The sequence below is a fragment of the Gavia stellata genome, chromosome 9 (genome assembly GCF_030936135.1).
Source record: "Gavia stellata isolate bGavSte3 chromosome 9, bGavSte3.hap2, whole genome shotgun sequence".
Taxonomy (NCBI): Eukaryota; Metazoa; Chordata; class Aves; order Gaviiformes; family Gaviidae; genus Gavia; species Gavia stellata.
The window spans coordinates 26,843,446-26,860,054 of NC_082602.1; the positions used below are offsets into that span (position 1 = coordinate 26,843,446).

Genomic DNA, 16,609 nt, shown 5'->3' on the forward strand with positions numbered 1-16,609 from the left:
CTCCAGGACTGCAGTCGAGCAGAGCCGCAGTTCAGGTTTCAGCAGCAGAGTGCACCAGATGAAATATCCATCAGTCTATCACACCTCTCTGCATCAGGAAAAATGTATTTCAAACTGTAGCTCCTCTCCCTGCAGTCCCGTTAGGCAGATGCATGAACACTCCATGTTCCACCTGCTCGGATCGGGTTTTGGTTTGCCATGTTTTCGCAAAGCTGATGAAGAAACCAATAAATTTTGGGAACACATTTATTCATGGTTAGAAAGCCTGAAATTCATCGCTGCCGAGCTACTGTTACTGCTCTGGATACAATCCCAAAGCTTAGTATTGTCTCCAGATTTCATCTCAGGGGAATTTATGTTTGCTGCAGACTAAGTCAGCTTGAAGGTAGAGCTGTCAAGTTAACATACGATTTGTTTGTTAATAATACCATATGGTACTGTAAAAATGTGTTAGCTATTACCCTTGTGCATCAAAATGCTACTCTCTTAAGCAAGCTCACTGTTCTCACATTTTAGAGGACCTGCTCATCTGTGACACATACCTTAGCTCAATGCAAAAGAAATGGACTTGTTCAACCAAGTAATCCCTACCATCAGGCCTGTCTTCTTCCTGAAATGACCTTCCCATGTACTGGAAATGTTACTGCTTAATCAGATCGTTAAATTCACATTTAAAAGGAAATTACTGTGTTTCTGTGACAGACGGAAATCACTGTGTTTCTCTGTGTTTACATTTGCTGCATGTCGCTGTCTTAAATTGGTCCTAAGATGTAACAAGGTCAAATACAACCCTTGATGGCAATGAGGGTTACCATGGGTTCAGTGGGCCCAACTGTCTCAAACACTTGAATATTTCAAATTTAGCTGAGTAAAATACAAAAACGTGCAAGTTACACACGAAACTTGTTAGAAGATAGACTGTTTTTCCTGAGAGAGATCTAGCACATTTGTGGGCCTCACAATATATATTAATACACATTGTCTATACTGCCCAGGTAATCACCACTGTATATATACTGTGGAATACAGAAGCTCAATCTGAGAGGAGGAAACAAATATATAAAATACTACAAAAGAACTGAAAAGGCAAGGACTATTGAACAAATGAGAATGTCAAAAGACTCAGATCATAGTAACCATGACAGAGGGCTCCTGTAGCTCTTCGTAATCTAAAAGCACCCGAATCCTAAGAGTTAACTTTCCCCATTAAACTAACACCATTTAAAATGTAATAAACAAACCTGTAATGTTCTTAAACAAATAACTAAAATCAATAAAACAGTTATCAAAATATTCAAGCATTATTATACCAATGGCAAACATCAAAACACGATACAACATTCAATGCACGTAGTCTTTTCTGTCCTTTAGGAACGGAAGGGCTGATTGAGCTACAGATAGGAATAAGCAACCAAAAACTACAGCTAATGAAGAAAGCTGTGACTGACAGGCAATTCTGGGGAGTGAACTAGAGTTGGAAGGAGCAAAAGGCAGTTAGGTGATGAACAAAATTGTGAGGGGGACATCAGAGCATCATCTGGAAAAAGGAATTCCTCTGATGCAGGACAGTAAAAGCACTTCCCAGGGAAAACAGTAATAAATACACCTGCTCACAGTCTTAGAAGGCGAAAGCACTGCAAAGCTCCCTGTTACGTGAAGCAGCCTCCAGTCCCCGGCTCTGTCCATGAAGCTGCTGCACTCCTCCTCATTAGCTTCCTGGGAATTTGACCACGTTACCAACTTATCCATAAAAAATCACTCCCAAACAAAACGTTTCTCCAAGGAAACCCTGCTCTTTCTGAACTCACCAACCATGGTGATGCTGCCCAGACACAAAGAATCTCAAGGAGTACATTGGCATCTCCTCCGGACAAGTAGAAGTGGTTCATCAACAGCTCCAGGAGAAGCTTTCTAGGGAAACTGTAGGGCTTTCTGTTAAACAACCTGTGCATCTTGTTAACACTCCACCAGAGAATGGCTGCGGTGGGACATGTGGCCAGCTGCTCACAAAATGCCCTCCCTCAATTTCTTCCCTTCTGTTTTTGCCTCTCTGTCTTAGATTTATCACTTGGAAACAAGCTGAAGCACCAGTAGGAAAAAGGCTGAAGAACAGGTATCAACCTCAGCCTTCATCATCCCAAGTCTGTTGAGGCAGCACTGCAATAGGATTAATCTGAATGTTTCTTTTTGAGGGGCAGTTAATCCCCTTACCTCTCAAGCTCTAGATTTTGCCTTCTTGATATCTCTTTGAATAAAACTAAATAACTAGCTCATTCATGCCTCAGGTCCCTTCCCTACTTTTCTACCACTCCACAGTATCCGGAAAATGAGAGTCTTCTCCTTGATACACGAACTAAACAGAGACACAGGAAACTGGACTCCTGGAAATGGGAAAGGGACAATAAACGTTCTCCAGTTACAATCATACTTACTGTTCAAGACAAACTTCCCTGTAATTAGACACACAGCTAGGAACAGACTGAGAGCTCACCGAGCCCACCTTGACACCACCCTAACTACAGCACATGCTGCATCAATCGGTATGAGCGACAACCCACTGACATTTCTCGTAAGCTGTTTCAGTAACATGAGCTTCCAGGCAAACAAACAATCCACCTCCTTCAGATCAAGTATGAACAGGCTAACACTGCTGCAATTATGGCAGCACATTTAGGGAAGATGCCCCAGCTATATGCATTACTAGATGAAAAAATTTATTTCAATATTGTGCTCAGGGCTGGTTGCTCTCTCTTGTATCTTGTTTACTTCAGGCATCCGTGGGGGAAAAGAGTAGAGAGGACAGACCAGTATTTTTTTTTTGCAGCTGCATGATGAAAAAATAGTTTAAATCTTCCCTGGAACATCCCCCTCCCTCAGACCTGGTTACTGAGACCACAACTGGAGATAATTTGTGTGCCATGGCGATGCCATGAATTCAGCTATTTGCCATGCAGTGCTCAGCTCTTTCACCCAGCTGAGAAGGGCCAGTCTTCAAGTACCCCCAACTCTGTGACAGGCGAGGAGGCAGAGCCACAAACCCATTTCCAAAGCATCCTTGCCCAACGCACGTGGGATGACAGTAAGATCAAAGCACAATTTACATCTTATTCTGATTTCTTTTTTTCCTTTCTTACTACTTGATGGCTGTGTCTCTGCCACTGGGCCAAGTCCCCAGCTCCAGGGGACCACGTTATTTCAGTAGGCTGTGTTCCAACACAGGCAAATGCTTCAGCGGTGCAGGGCAATCAGCACCCAGGGCTTGTGGATTATGCAACCGGGGTGGAAAAAAAACAAACAAAGCTTTAAAAAAACCAGAAGCCAGTTGACGGCATTTCAGCCTCCCCTTAACACCATCACTTGGCTTAACATTACACTATTGAAAGGTAAAATGCACTGCCCTGGGAGTGAACGTTGCAAGACTTCAGGTCTGTGATGAGTGTGGGTGTCCCTTACACGGTATGTGCTAGGAGGGAAGCCGATCTGGAATGAGCAGGGGTTGTGCAGTAAGGTATGCAATTCTCATGCATTTGTGTGGTTGTTTTTACCTTTGCTGCCAAGACACAGACAGTAACAATTTTATAGCCTTCCTGAAAAGGAGAAAAAAAAAAAAAAATCTCTACAGAGGCTCCAGCTTATACAAAATGCTAAATGCTGCTGCCAGGATTTTAACTCACATGAGGCAGATGCAGATTCAGAGTGTCACTCCAGTCTTGACGGAGTTACACTGGGCTCCCCTGTTAAAGAAAAAAATCAGACTGATTTTAAAACTGCAACAGCTCTGTGCCATGTAGGGCTGTATCTGCTGGAGCTCTGTCCTCTGGTAAGCTCAGAAGCTGGCCCGGCAGCTATTCCAAACACACTTACAACTGATTTATAGAGGAGGCACAGTTGGTGATTGTACATCCTGCAGGCAAAATTCTGTCCTCATATCCACAAAGTAGTCTTAGATCATCATCTCAGTGATAATTACGAGGAAGAGGCTACAAGCGCATTGCCCAAATGACACAAACCCTTCGAGTTTCTCTCAGATGCAGAGCAACTGATTCAAGAAAGGGTCTTGTGGTCTTTTGGGGACTTTGCCATTATTGTCCATTCCTCAGTCGGTGAAAGATTACTCCTTTCAGGGCACTCACTTTCTTTCACACCGCAAAACACCTGCATGTGTCAGCTCAGGAGACTGAGTCAGGAGCTACTCCGGGAATCTGAGAAGAGAATTTTGCCCTACACCTGAAGGTGCTCCCAGTAAGAGCCTCGCACACCGGGTCAGTCTAACATAGCACGCCTAAATTAAATTTTATACTTTTAACATACTTACACTTCGGCTTTTATGTGCAAAGCATTGTGGGATAAACCGGTACCAAACCTGCACATAGTGCTGCACCGTATTGCAGTGCACTGGTTTGCCAGGACACACAGTAAGAAGACCAGACCTACTCTGCAACTTTCAGGTATGCACAGAGCAATCAGAAATAACTTTGAGATCCAATCTGCACTAAATACAAAGCTGAATGAGTTGGAATGATGTTGCAAAAAAGACCCACAGAAGTACGCAGAAAATAAGTGTTTAAAGCCTGTTTTGATTTAAAATGAATAGCTGGGGAAGGCTGTAGTGCATGTGATGGCTCTGTTTAAGCTGGGGGGAGGAGAAAGCCCTTCAAGGGCTGCCCATTTCTTTCCTTGTTCCTCCTCCACACACACAAAGATTTCAAATTCAGGCAGGGCAGCTTCTCACTGAAGGTGTAACATGTTTTCTTCCAGGCCTTGTTGATGCTTCTTACAAGCTAGTTATGGATCATAGGAGAGAAGCAGGAGCTAAAGTTACAATAACCACCTCTTTTTGCACTGCTTCAGCCATGTCACTTTTGTGAGATGCATTTGCTGTCTCCAACTGCACACCTGCAAGCCCCTCCTGCCTAGTCATTTTATTCTCGACCACTACAGAACTGGTGCTGGTAAAAGCCCTCAATTGAGAACAGTGACAACACGCTGATTTCCCACACCACTGAGGCAGCTTTGAGGAAGCAGCTCCTCATCACCAGTGCCCTGGTTTAGGAAGGGAAAGGTGAGCTCGGGAGGTTGCTGCAATAAGAACAGGAGCCCACAGAGTGAGCAGCTCCTCCGGGGAGCAAGGCAGGGCAAGGACTACTAAATGATGACCTGAAGTCTCATTCATCCCTGTCTCCATTTTTTTCCCATCTGTCACCCTCTTTTGCCAGTGTGCTTTCCTGTGACACCCTAGTTATCTCCTGAAGGAGTTTCATCCCTTCCATCAGCCAGCTCCTCACCTGCCTTCCCTCCCAGGTGGAAGCCGAGAGCAGCCCAGGGAAAGGTGCTCACAGTGCCCCCAGAAATACCCCCCGCATTGGCAGGGGACTTCATGGGAGCAGCTGCTTTCTGCAGCTGTTGCATCGACTGCTCTGACCCTTCAGGCACATACCAGCTCGACTCCTTCCCCACGCGGGTGCTGAGAGCACTGTCCACGCTGTGGGCTTCCCTACCCTTGGCCCTGCCACTGAGAGTCTCTTGGGAATTGAAACACCTTAGTTTACCCACACTGTTTTGGTTGGCAGATGAAACTAATTGACTTTTGACTTTCAGGTGTTCAGATAAGATCAGTATTTCTCAAACTAGAGGTGATGACCTCCTCCAAAGGGTTGCAAAAAGCTTTAACGAACACTCAATCTTCAGAAATTTTTCCCTCTATCTGGGTTCTCCAGAGGTCACACAAAGACAGATAAGCCAAAAAGTGGACAGACAATGCAAGGGGTTTAGCCTTTTCTCTGAAGCACAGGAAACGCAGCCCAATTACTTTGTGTTAAGTCTTGAAGAAATGAAAGTAAAATAACTAGAAACAGGTTATTTCAGTTGCTGCTTATTACCGAGTAACACATGCAAATCAGGCAGTTAGGGACATAAATGGACAGGTGGGTAGCTAGTATCCAGATTTATATACGTCTCAGGCACAACATGCATAATTAAGCTTGTGCAAATACATTTCTGAAATTACACAAACCTGACTTAAAGAGCAGGATCAAAGTGCTGCTCATTTTAAATGTTGATCCATATTCTGAATTGCACCACAAATCAATAATGCAAGTATGTATTAGAAATACATTTATATCAATGTTGTGCTGATGAAAAGTGCTTAGTTAAAGCCTTGAGGACCAAGATTCCCGTTTACAACCCCACTCCCTATAACAGTACAAGTACCTATGTATCCTGCCTCAACAATGTCTATCAAATGAGATCCTAGACTAGTGTCCCAAAATAGGATAGATCTATCCCCAGAGCTCTCCATTCTGTCAACACCTCCTCTGCGTGTAGCCCCAAAGTTCGGCATTTAGTGCCAGCTACTGCCGGGATGCCTGTGACAGTCACCCCTCCACGACCAACCAGACCGCTCGCTATTTTCACACAAGCACCAAATACTCATTCCCTGGCACTTCTGATCACCCAACCTGCAACTCCAGCTGAGAATCCAGTGGGAGACAGTGAGTGACCAGTCCTGGAGATGTTTGGGACACTGGACTTAAATTAAAAAATAAATCCCACTGAAGCAACAATACCAATTAAACATACTAGTAAGTGTTGGGCAGGCATTTCACATACTGCCATAGTTTGAAGAAAGTTTGTCTCGGCTGTAGGGCCAGAGGTCTGAGGATCCCCAGAAGGAACCAGACAGTGAAGAATGCTATCTCACCTCTATATACCAACCCTCCTTTCAGGCTATCTATTATCTTCATAACTCGTTACAGAGCAATGACAGTTTTCATATATAATTAGAAAAGAAGAGGATTTATGCTATAGGATACTAATGACTTCAGCTTCTTTGTTACAGGGTCTTTTCTAACCAGCGGAGGAGTTGTCAGGCACTGTCATCGAAACGTAACAAAATGGAAACAGTAACGTTTTAAGCTACACTGCTCTCTATGTTAAAATAATTAATTCCTTACACAGGAAGGAATCTGAGATGTCATGTTTAAGTTTCACACCTGGGTGTTAGCTTCCCTTCAGCTTTGACAGCGGAGTCAGACTGCTCAGCTCTGATGGGAGCCCAGACTCACTCCCGGCTCACATAGCCTGGCAGGGTGCTGCTATTTTGCACTGGAAACACTGCAGAGAATTTTCTTTTCCATGAGAACTGGAAACCCTGCAGAGGTACCTGTACTGTGGGAGCCTCCATACAAAGACGCTCAGCTGGCTTGGCAATCCCAGGAGCGGGAGCAAACACAAACCTCCAGCTCCCCTTGCCTTGCATTTCTCTTTCCGAAGACCCATCAAGTGTTACCTCTACTTCTGCCATGGCCGCTGCAGACATTTCACCTTACAGCACCCTCGCCAGACACGAAGGGAGAAACAGACACTCCTGTTTAAAGCCCTGGTTGCGTACAGCATTGGTTTCAGTTCGTCTCTGCCCACGTAAACACATGCCTGCTATGTGCCTCCCTGTGCACAGGGCAATGGAGTCATGCACGTTTGTGCTGTGCCGACCTGGGAGCTTGGTGCCTCTAAACAAACTGACGAAGTGGTAAACGTGCCTAATTGTAACCGCAAGAAATCCCAAACGAAACCTGTGGGACAACTCACATGTTTTCAATTAAGAAGGTGGTGAATCACTGTTCTGCCATTTGTTTATGGACTCAGCTGAACTGTGACCACAAAGGATTTGTCTAAGGTCAAAACAAGCTGAAAAACAGCCAGGAACAGACCCCAGTCCTCCTGACTCTTGGGTTTTGATTTTAACCACTAGACCATAAATAAAAATGCAGTGTATTATGCAAAGCAGAACTGTAGTATTTCAGCCTATATTTAAATTTAGTTTTCATAGTACCAAACAAACAAAATGGGTAGCAACAGTATGTTTTGTTTCTTTGGATTGATTCAATTTTTCAATCTGAAATGAGAAGAAACTGCTGGTATATTGATCATAATTTTCATTTACCCAAGGAAACCTTTTCAAACACAGAAGTGCTCTGTGCAGTAAGACAAAGCTGAGCTTTAAGCACACTTCAATATTTAATCTACCTTTTCTATTTCACTAGAAATTATGTATTTGTAGTGATCAGCAAACAAGACCTTGACAAAACCTCCAGGTGCGTCCCAGGGTATTTTCGTATGCTTAACATACAAGCTGCTCTGCCATGCATGAACAGCCAGATCTTGCACTAAGCCTCTTGCAGCCACAGATGTTTTTGACAGTACATCTGGTAACAGGAAGCAAGGCAAGAGTCACTAATCATCGGAGGGCTGAATCTTTTAGATCTGAGCTTCAGTGGCTCCCCAGCACCCTTTTCTGACAATGCCAAATACAGGGTTCTGGGTGGAAACCAGCACATGCTTATAGAGAAGCACAAAAACTCTGCAGTCCCCAACTGCAGCAGTGCCCATAAAGCAGCTATGCACCCACTCTGCAGCCTAAGAGCGATGGAAAATTCCTTACTTCTAATGCTCCTGCAAACATCCTCAAGTGCGCAGCACAGCTTTCAGCTCTAAAACCTCTAACCTGGAACTGTATCAGCTCCTGTGCTCCCACTCTGCATGCTAAAAGGATCTGTAAAGACAGGATTTGTTGTTGCTTCAAGGACTGACACAGTATTGCACGTTCAGCTTAGCTCTGAATTGCTGGATGTCTACAGTTCAGGTTGTCCTTAGTGCTGCATTTCTACTTGTTTAAAAAAAAAAGCGTTGTCAAGTATCATCAGCTTTAACTCTTCCCAAAGCAGGCTTACTAGTGCTCTCATTGGTAAATTCCAGATATTTTTAGCTTTCTGCTGCTGCACTTTGTTTGCCTTCGATGTAACAAAGATTTGCGCTGTTTGGATATGCCTCAGAGGCTGGCAAAACAGAGCTTAGTGTTGGAAAGATTTCTTCTGCTGAATAAAAATGCATAGCTTGAGGTAAAACAACAGCACTGAGGTCACATTTTGCATGTTGAGCGACACAATTCAGATGGACTCCGCATTTGAAGGAAACTTCAGTTTGTCTATTTTAATAGTTGGCATAACATTCCTTTGCACTGGAATAATATTTTAAAGATGACTACACAGTCACCTGTTCTTTTATGGGAATTTTTTACAGTTTCCCTGACACAAGAGAATCTTTTTTTGTGCTTACAACTGGCCTTCACAATTTACCTCTCTCAGATACAGCCCACTGGGAGTCATAATCCCATACTGGAAATATCCCTGCATTTCCATGGAAACAAACTACTGTGCCAAAATATGGACTTAGCTCTTTAATGAAGACTTCTGAACAGGGAAGAAATAGTTGCATGGGCTTCATGTTCAAACACAATTTGCTAGCATCTAGAAATAAAAAGAAAATTACTTAAAGGTATAGCAGCCATTTATACACTATATCTATGGCATTATTTAGGTGTCTCAATGTCCAAACAGACACAGCTTTTTATTTCTCTCCATATTCACTTAAGAGACTGAGCCTCAAAAGCTACACATTTGTGTAACAGTGTGCACCTGGGCTTACATGTATGTAGCACAAGTGCCCATACTGTCAATAAGCCACATACTAAGTTTTTGTGTAGTGTGCTAAAATAAGGCATTCACAAAGCAATAGAACACATGTAATCTCAGAGTTAAAGCCTTCTGTACTCTCAATTTTGGGTCCTCCTACAGAGTAGGCTGTTCCCGTCATCACAGGGGTATTTGCAACTTAATAGTACTTCTGTTGTGGTATTACTAGATAAGGAGGTCTATTAGAGTGAAAAATACCCCCATATTTTCATTCATCTGGCAAAGACAAGAACTGGCCGTTGGTATACTAACAGCCTGCTGACCCAGCTTGGTGTTATTCTCATGTTTTTAAGAGCAAGAAAACTAAATATAGCAGCTTTTGAAACTTCCTTACACTGGGAAGACTTGTTCTTTCAGCAGCTCCTGTCTAACACTCTGATTCTTCAAGAATCCACAGACAGCAGATTAGCAGTTCGTCAGTCAGTGATTTACTGGGACGGAGCAAGCAACACATGTTTTCTCCACTCATCATTCCCAATGCCAGCATGTGAGATCCCACAGCACCAGACCTCGGTTTGCTCATTACACAGCTTTAAATGGTCAAAATCCGAAGAGCAGCAACACAAAGAGAGCAGGGACAATAGCCACTTGAGCACTGCACTGGTATTTGAAAAAACATCCAGCTTAAAGCATACTAGAACAACTTAGCTTCTCCATCTGCCTTTAGCTTTAAAACACTAATGGCTAAACCAGCCTCTGTAATCTGCAAAATCTGCACCTGTTAAACTGGAAACGTGCAAATGTGAAAACGCAGACAGCAGATGTGCAATAGTCAAGGCATCTCTCATTTTTTGCTAGGACAGTTTGAAGGCTACTGTTGTCGTATCTACCAATTCCTTTCTCTAGCCACCATGTATGACACAAAGAATTGTATTATCCAGAGAACTGAGAAAGAAGCAAAACTGATTAGTATCTCCCCAAAAGAGCCTGAAAGCCTGTAGTCTTTACATCATGACAAAACTAAAGACAAACCTTTAACCTAAGCAGGAGAGCCTCGTTAGAACATTTGTATTGGAGTCCAGTACCAATAAACAGACAATAGCAGTATCTGAACAGAAGAACAAATATTTCTTTGTAGTTGCTTACACTACAAGCTCAGCAGCTTTTTTAAGTATTCAGTTCAATCTTTCATCTATAAAACGCCCATATTTATACTTTGTCTTTTATCTGTGCAATTTAAAAATTTTGTATACAAGGTACAAATTAATTAGTCCCATTTCTCTGCTTGTGAAAACCAAAACACAGAAAACTGATACAACTCAGCTACAGTAAAAATACTTGATCGATTGATCAATTCTGCTGCCACCTTTTCTCCCAGATCACACGCAGCAACAAGCCAATCCATTTCAAAAATAAGATGTGGGTGTGAAAAATTTCCCTCTCCTCCAAACTGCAAGGATGGCTTAGACACAAACGCCTACTTGAGGAAGGGGCAAAACCTGTTTACGCATGTTGCACTTTGGAGTAAGTTGGGAAAGACTGAAGTTATCTTTCCCATGTCTTTTCCCATGTGATGAGAAGGGAAATGCTACAGCTGAAAGCATAAGCAATTTTGCAATAAAATCTTTGCAGTGCACCGAATCTTGGCATTAAGTTGGCGATGTTTCCAGGACACAAGCTATATTCCAATAAGATTACGTTGTATTAATCATATTTGCACACAATAAAACCAGTATTTTTCAAGCCCCATTTCCCCTTCTTTTTTACTGAAACCGTTTTCAGCAGCCAGTGATAATTTTATTATTGATTTCTGGACAATGTGGAAGCAGCAGTGATTTAAGTACATGAAAAGCATTCCAAATGAAAGCATCCTGCCTACTGATACTACATCTTATCTACCTCAAAGATAGAAGATAAAACTTTCAACAAGGCTGTAACTTTTGGAGAAGGAGGACAGCCACAGAGGAATCTTTTCAAGCACAATTGAGTTTGTAATTCTTACTAATTCCCTCTCCATCTGCCAATGGCCCGGTGTGAAATTACAGCCAGTTTGAGAATCCCACTGCTTTAGCCCTGCTCCTGTCAAGGGACATCGATCCATCACCTCATTGTGCAACCTGTCCCATTTAAAACCTAGTAATGCCAAGGCCTCCTGCATTACTTGGATCCAGACCTACTAATTACAAGTGTAGCTCACACTGAGAAGGAAGCAGCCAAATAAAATGCTGTGTGAAACCAATCTCTCTCTGCTGCATTTCCAACAGGCCTCACCAACTCCTAGTCTCAAGTGAGTGTTGCAGTGAAGACTCTCTGCTGACATACCTTTATCTTTCTTCCTGCAGTAAACACAAACCAGAGAAGGCTGTGAATTGTTTGGATTACATGCAACATTCTCCTTTACCAAAGCACGGGCAGTTTTGACATTACTAGTAAAACAGGAAGGCAGACCAGAATTGTTACTGACTACTGGTCTTCTAGCCAGTCAGGATGAATAAGCCAGTCAGATGAATCATTCGAATAATAAAAAAACCTATGATTTAGCAAACAAAAATGCACTACAAAAGGACCCTCAAATCTAACTTAAGGATTTAATAAAAAATTCTCAGTTCTGCCCTAACAGGAAACGCAGCCCTTCACAAGTATTTGCAGAACCTGGTGTAACACCATCACTTTCCAAGGAGCAAGGGAACCCTGGGGAAGCGGCAACGGGTCTCGCTCCCTGGCTGGCAGGCAGCAAGGTCAGTGGCAGAGAACGAAGGACTGCTGGGGTGACGGCTGTGTAACACCACAGAAACTTGTCTTAACCTCCTCGAACAGCAAGGGCTGAAATAGCTGGTGACTCTTGCTTGCGTCAAGCCCTCCAACATTCTAAGCAGCGACTATTTAACTATGCACACAAACCACAATCTAACCCTGCTGTTCTTCCTGCTCCTTCGACTTTCCTCCTAATAACACCTAGCTTAAAAGAAACATTATTTTATGTACTAAATGTGCAAGCAAACCAAACAGATTTAATAGGAGGGGGACAGTCAGCTTCATATACAACACAGATTTCTGAGCCTCTAGTATTACTGTATCCAGCACATAAACCTAGGGAGTCTTGGGAGTTTCCATACATGTACGAGACCTTATTCACCCCATGAGGATGCAACAGCAATCCTTGATGGGAAAACAAGGAATCTAAAACCTGTGAGAGTTATTTCAATTTGCTTTCATTTTATTTTAAGCTCCCAGCAATCAAATTAATTCTAGCTGTAATCACAGTGGCTACAAATTCAGCAATTTAATGTCCACAATTTCTCAGAAGAGAAGGCTAAAACCTTCAGGCTCTTTTATTCAAGACAAAAAGACTCTGTTTGCCCAACCCACCCATTAGCAGTATTTCTCAACCCTATGCAAGGAAAGAGACAAACACAATGAGAGAACATAGAAGTTATTAACAAGAATTCAAAGTTTAACCTAATTTTGACTTGAAAGCAAACAAAAATCACTGTGGCAATGCTATATCAGACAGCCTTGAATTTTTTCAATTCTGAGTTAATTGGTCCTTTAATTTAATAAGGCTCAGAAATACTACCCTATAAAGTAATGCATGAAATTGTATTTTATGTGCAATGTAACATGATGATACTAAAACTGCTGTCAGTTGGCAAGCCAACATTCTCAGTCATGCTAGTAGTAGAACACATGATGACTGCAGCATGTGTATAGTAGCTGTTACAATATACCTCAAAATAGAAATACCACATCCCTACCAAAATTTGATTATTCTAGATAGAAAACAGTGTTATTGTAAGTAGGTTTGTGTCCTTAAACTCATAAAATACAAGAACAAAACTGTCTCAAGCTTCTAAAGTTCAAAACAAGTCAAGTGATTCTGCTTCTCTGGTACCAAACCACCTCCTAAGCAAGACTTTTGGTGTTAACAGTGGCCACTGATTTGGGAAGAAGAAAGAGAGAAGAGTGACAATGTGTTTTCTTTTACTGACACCACAGCCTCCTCTTCACAAGATAGGTAATTCAAGGTGTTCCAAAATAATCATTCTTCTTCTGAGACGTAAAAGTGTATGACTGTCAGCTATGGATGAACATCATCAGTTTATTTCTGATGTGAAAGTTCACAACAGAGAGTGGGGAAAGGATGTGGCATATAGTTTTTGGCAGGGTCAGCGGCTCTGACTGCCCTCAGTCATTGAATATGAAGATTGTGCTTGGGATATTTTTAAACAAATTTACAGAGAAGTGACTTAGCAATATCTGAAAATACAAATGCAGAAAACTAGATGAGGAGCTGATGACACTGGAGGTGCTTCTGTTCTTCTTCCTTGGTCTATTTACATGTCTTGAATGGTCTCCAAAAGGCTTCTGCTCAGCATGCACCATCTGGTATCCAGATACCATCTCCAGATGTTAAATTACAGATAAACTAGCTTTTTACATTGTTTCTTCTTTTTTAATCTAGACAGTAGCATGTCCATGTGAAAGAGTGTGTAAGGGATAACGTGCCCAGACAGAAAACACGGCAGGGTCTAATGACTGCACTACAACATACTAATGTAATACTTCACTTGCCCCACTTCTTCATTATAATTTCCAATTAATTAATTATAATAATAATCATATTCTAACACTACACTGTTTAAAGCCCCTGCAATGAATAAGTAATTTTTCTTGTGTGCGACAATTATATATAGCAAATAATGGTCAGATAACAAAAGCCCACATGGAGAAGAAAGGATGACTCTGAGACATAAGATGACAAACAGGTAATTTTGTATGTTAATTTCCCAGTCGAGCGAAAAAAAGGGAAACAGTACTTACCAGGCATTACGCTTTTCATCTGCAAAAGGCTTTCCAACCTAATTACATTCTCACAGCTCCTTGTAAAATGATCTGCAACTATTTTCTGTGTTGTACCATGGAAGAAGTCACAGGACAGCAGCTTACCCCAGAGTGGTCCAGATTTCCAGTTTTCTGCTCAAACCACATCCCATTTCTTTTTCTGCACCATACCCTGTCACTCAACTCCCCTGAATGCACCGACTTTGCCTGCTTAACTGTAGCACTGTGATCTTCCAGCCTTGGAAGCCCCAGGTTTCCATGTCCCTGGGTACTGTTTTAGGATGCCTGAAACATTCACATTTTTCCCTCTCATCAAAACAAGCATCATTTTGTGGATAACAACACATTTGCTCTTTGTTTACAGAAACAAGCAACACTTGACTAAAATGAACAGTCGGAGAAGTGAAGCGCTGAAGCTCTCCTTCTGTCAGGATGGAAGTTAGCAACACGCTTCATGCTCCACGCCAGCCCCACTGGGACGACCTGAGTCCTTGGGAAATGCTGCCAGTTTGCAAAAGGCACAGAAGTTGTTTTTCCGTTATGGAAGTGAAACCCACAACTCTTTTTTTTTAAGCATTTGTTCTCGAACAACTGTTTTGTGCTCCTTAAAGGCACTGCCACAAGGCTGTCACAGCTGGGAAACATGAACACCAAAAGCAAGCGCCTGCAGTCAGATCCAGCACAGATTAACAATGATACACTTCATGACTTAAAAAGTGTCAGGAACTTTAAACAGATGTATAAATAAGGTGTTGAACAACCAAACCTTTTCTATATAACTACTGCCTCATGGGTAACTGCTTGAAAGAACAAGAGCAAGTGATATAAATACAATTACCTGCCACAGCATCCAAAACTGCTCTTTGCAGCATTTTGCTGAACCACAAGCACATGGAAACCTTCCTGCCCTTTGCTTAGCCACTGACCCCGGCTCCTGTGACCCTCACACTGTCCCTAGCCACATTATTCATCCCTCATTCCTTCTCAGTAGACACAGTAACTAGATGACCATAGCTGACATACTGCATTAACCTACTATTAGGTGGCCCTGACACTCTACCTCACATTTTCTCAGTTTATATTCACAACAATTCTAAATTGAAATATCACAGGTGATAGGAACTTCCTATCCACAACCTTGGAAGTGGTAATGAGAAAGAAGGTAGGACTGTATGTGACATCCTCAGTTACAGCCTGTGTGATACTATAACCTAGGAAAGTAGAAGTGGGCTTTTTATCTCTTCCTTCCTTAATATACATAACATCATACAAGTCTGATTATGCAGAAAACAGTAACTTTACCCCCCCTTCATCAAAAGTGTCAGAGAACTTGCTTGCTGAGTATTTGAAAGATGGAGAAGTCATGCAAAAAAATTTATGAAACTATTATGCAACCTCCCAAAGCCTATCTGCCATAAAGAATTGGCAAAGCTTTCTAAATTAACTTGTTCAGCTGACACAAGACACTCCCCCTGCCTTGCCTCTTCTCAAAATGAGTCACTGATGTGGCCAACCGAGGAATGGGAAAGAGGAAAAACCTATTAAAAATGACCCGCCCAGGACACTTGAGAACCTGCTGGCTAAAGATGTAGCCCACCATATGCACCAAGGATAAAAAAATCGCCTCGTTATTCAAAGCCAAGCTTGCAGTGGGGACAGTATCAAAATATAGTGGAATCTAAGGAAGCAATTAAACTTATTAAGCTTTGGTTTCCTTGACACCCGTAATCACTTGAAACTGTACTACAGCAACATGGCTTGTGACCAAATATAGATTGCAGATAACAAATTTAAGGGGAACACGTAAAATGGAAGTGCAATGAATAATGAACGATATATTTGCTAATAGAAGAAGCACCTGCTAACTGGAGTAGCTCAACCAGTAACTGGTTTTTGTTCAATAAGAGGCACTATTCCAAACTAAGTCAATGACAAAAAAGATTTAAGATACTCACCAGCAAGTGTATAATCCATATCAAAACCAAAGCACTTTATCTTTTCCATGGCTAAACTTCTGTTTACAAAGACCCTGTAAAGAGAGAAGAAATAAAGCCATAGGTATGAGCATTTTCAAAATAATGATTTTTTAGAACAAACACATTCTGCCAGCTGTCAGGATGTCTGGCTCTTTTAGGTCAAAATCAGAAAATATACCTGAAAACAGAGGCATGTTTCATTTTTTGCCATGAGTTCTCCTGAAGCAAATCCATGACTTTGCAGGGATATTCTAATTATTGGTATGCTGTCTAAAGACATACACGCATGCATGGACACACACGGCTTTGCATGTGACCTGC

At 42.1% G+C, this 16,609-nt stretch overlaps 1 protein-coding gene across 1 annotated transcript in view; it reads right to left on the bottom strand.

Annotated features, from left to right (window-relative positions):
- The window catches only part of NT5C2 (5'-nucleotidase, cytosolic II), a 62,805-nt gene that overhangs the window by 14,364 nt on the left and 31,832 nt on the right, over positions 1–16,609 (bottom strand). The window contains exon 3 of the mRNA XM_059820939.1: positions 16,268–16,341. Within this exon, the coding sequence (XP_059676922.1) occupies positions 16,268–16,341 (74 nt within the window). The remainder of the gene's footprint in view (positions 1–16,267; positions 16,342–16,609) is intronic.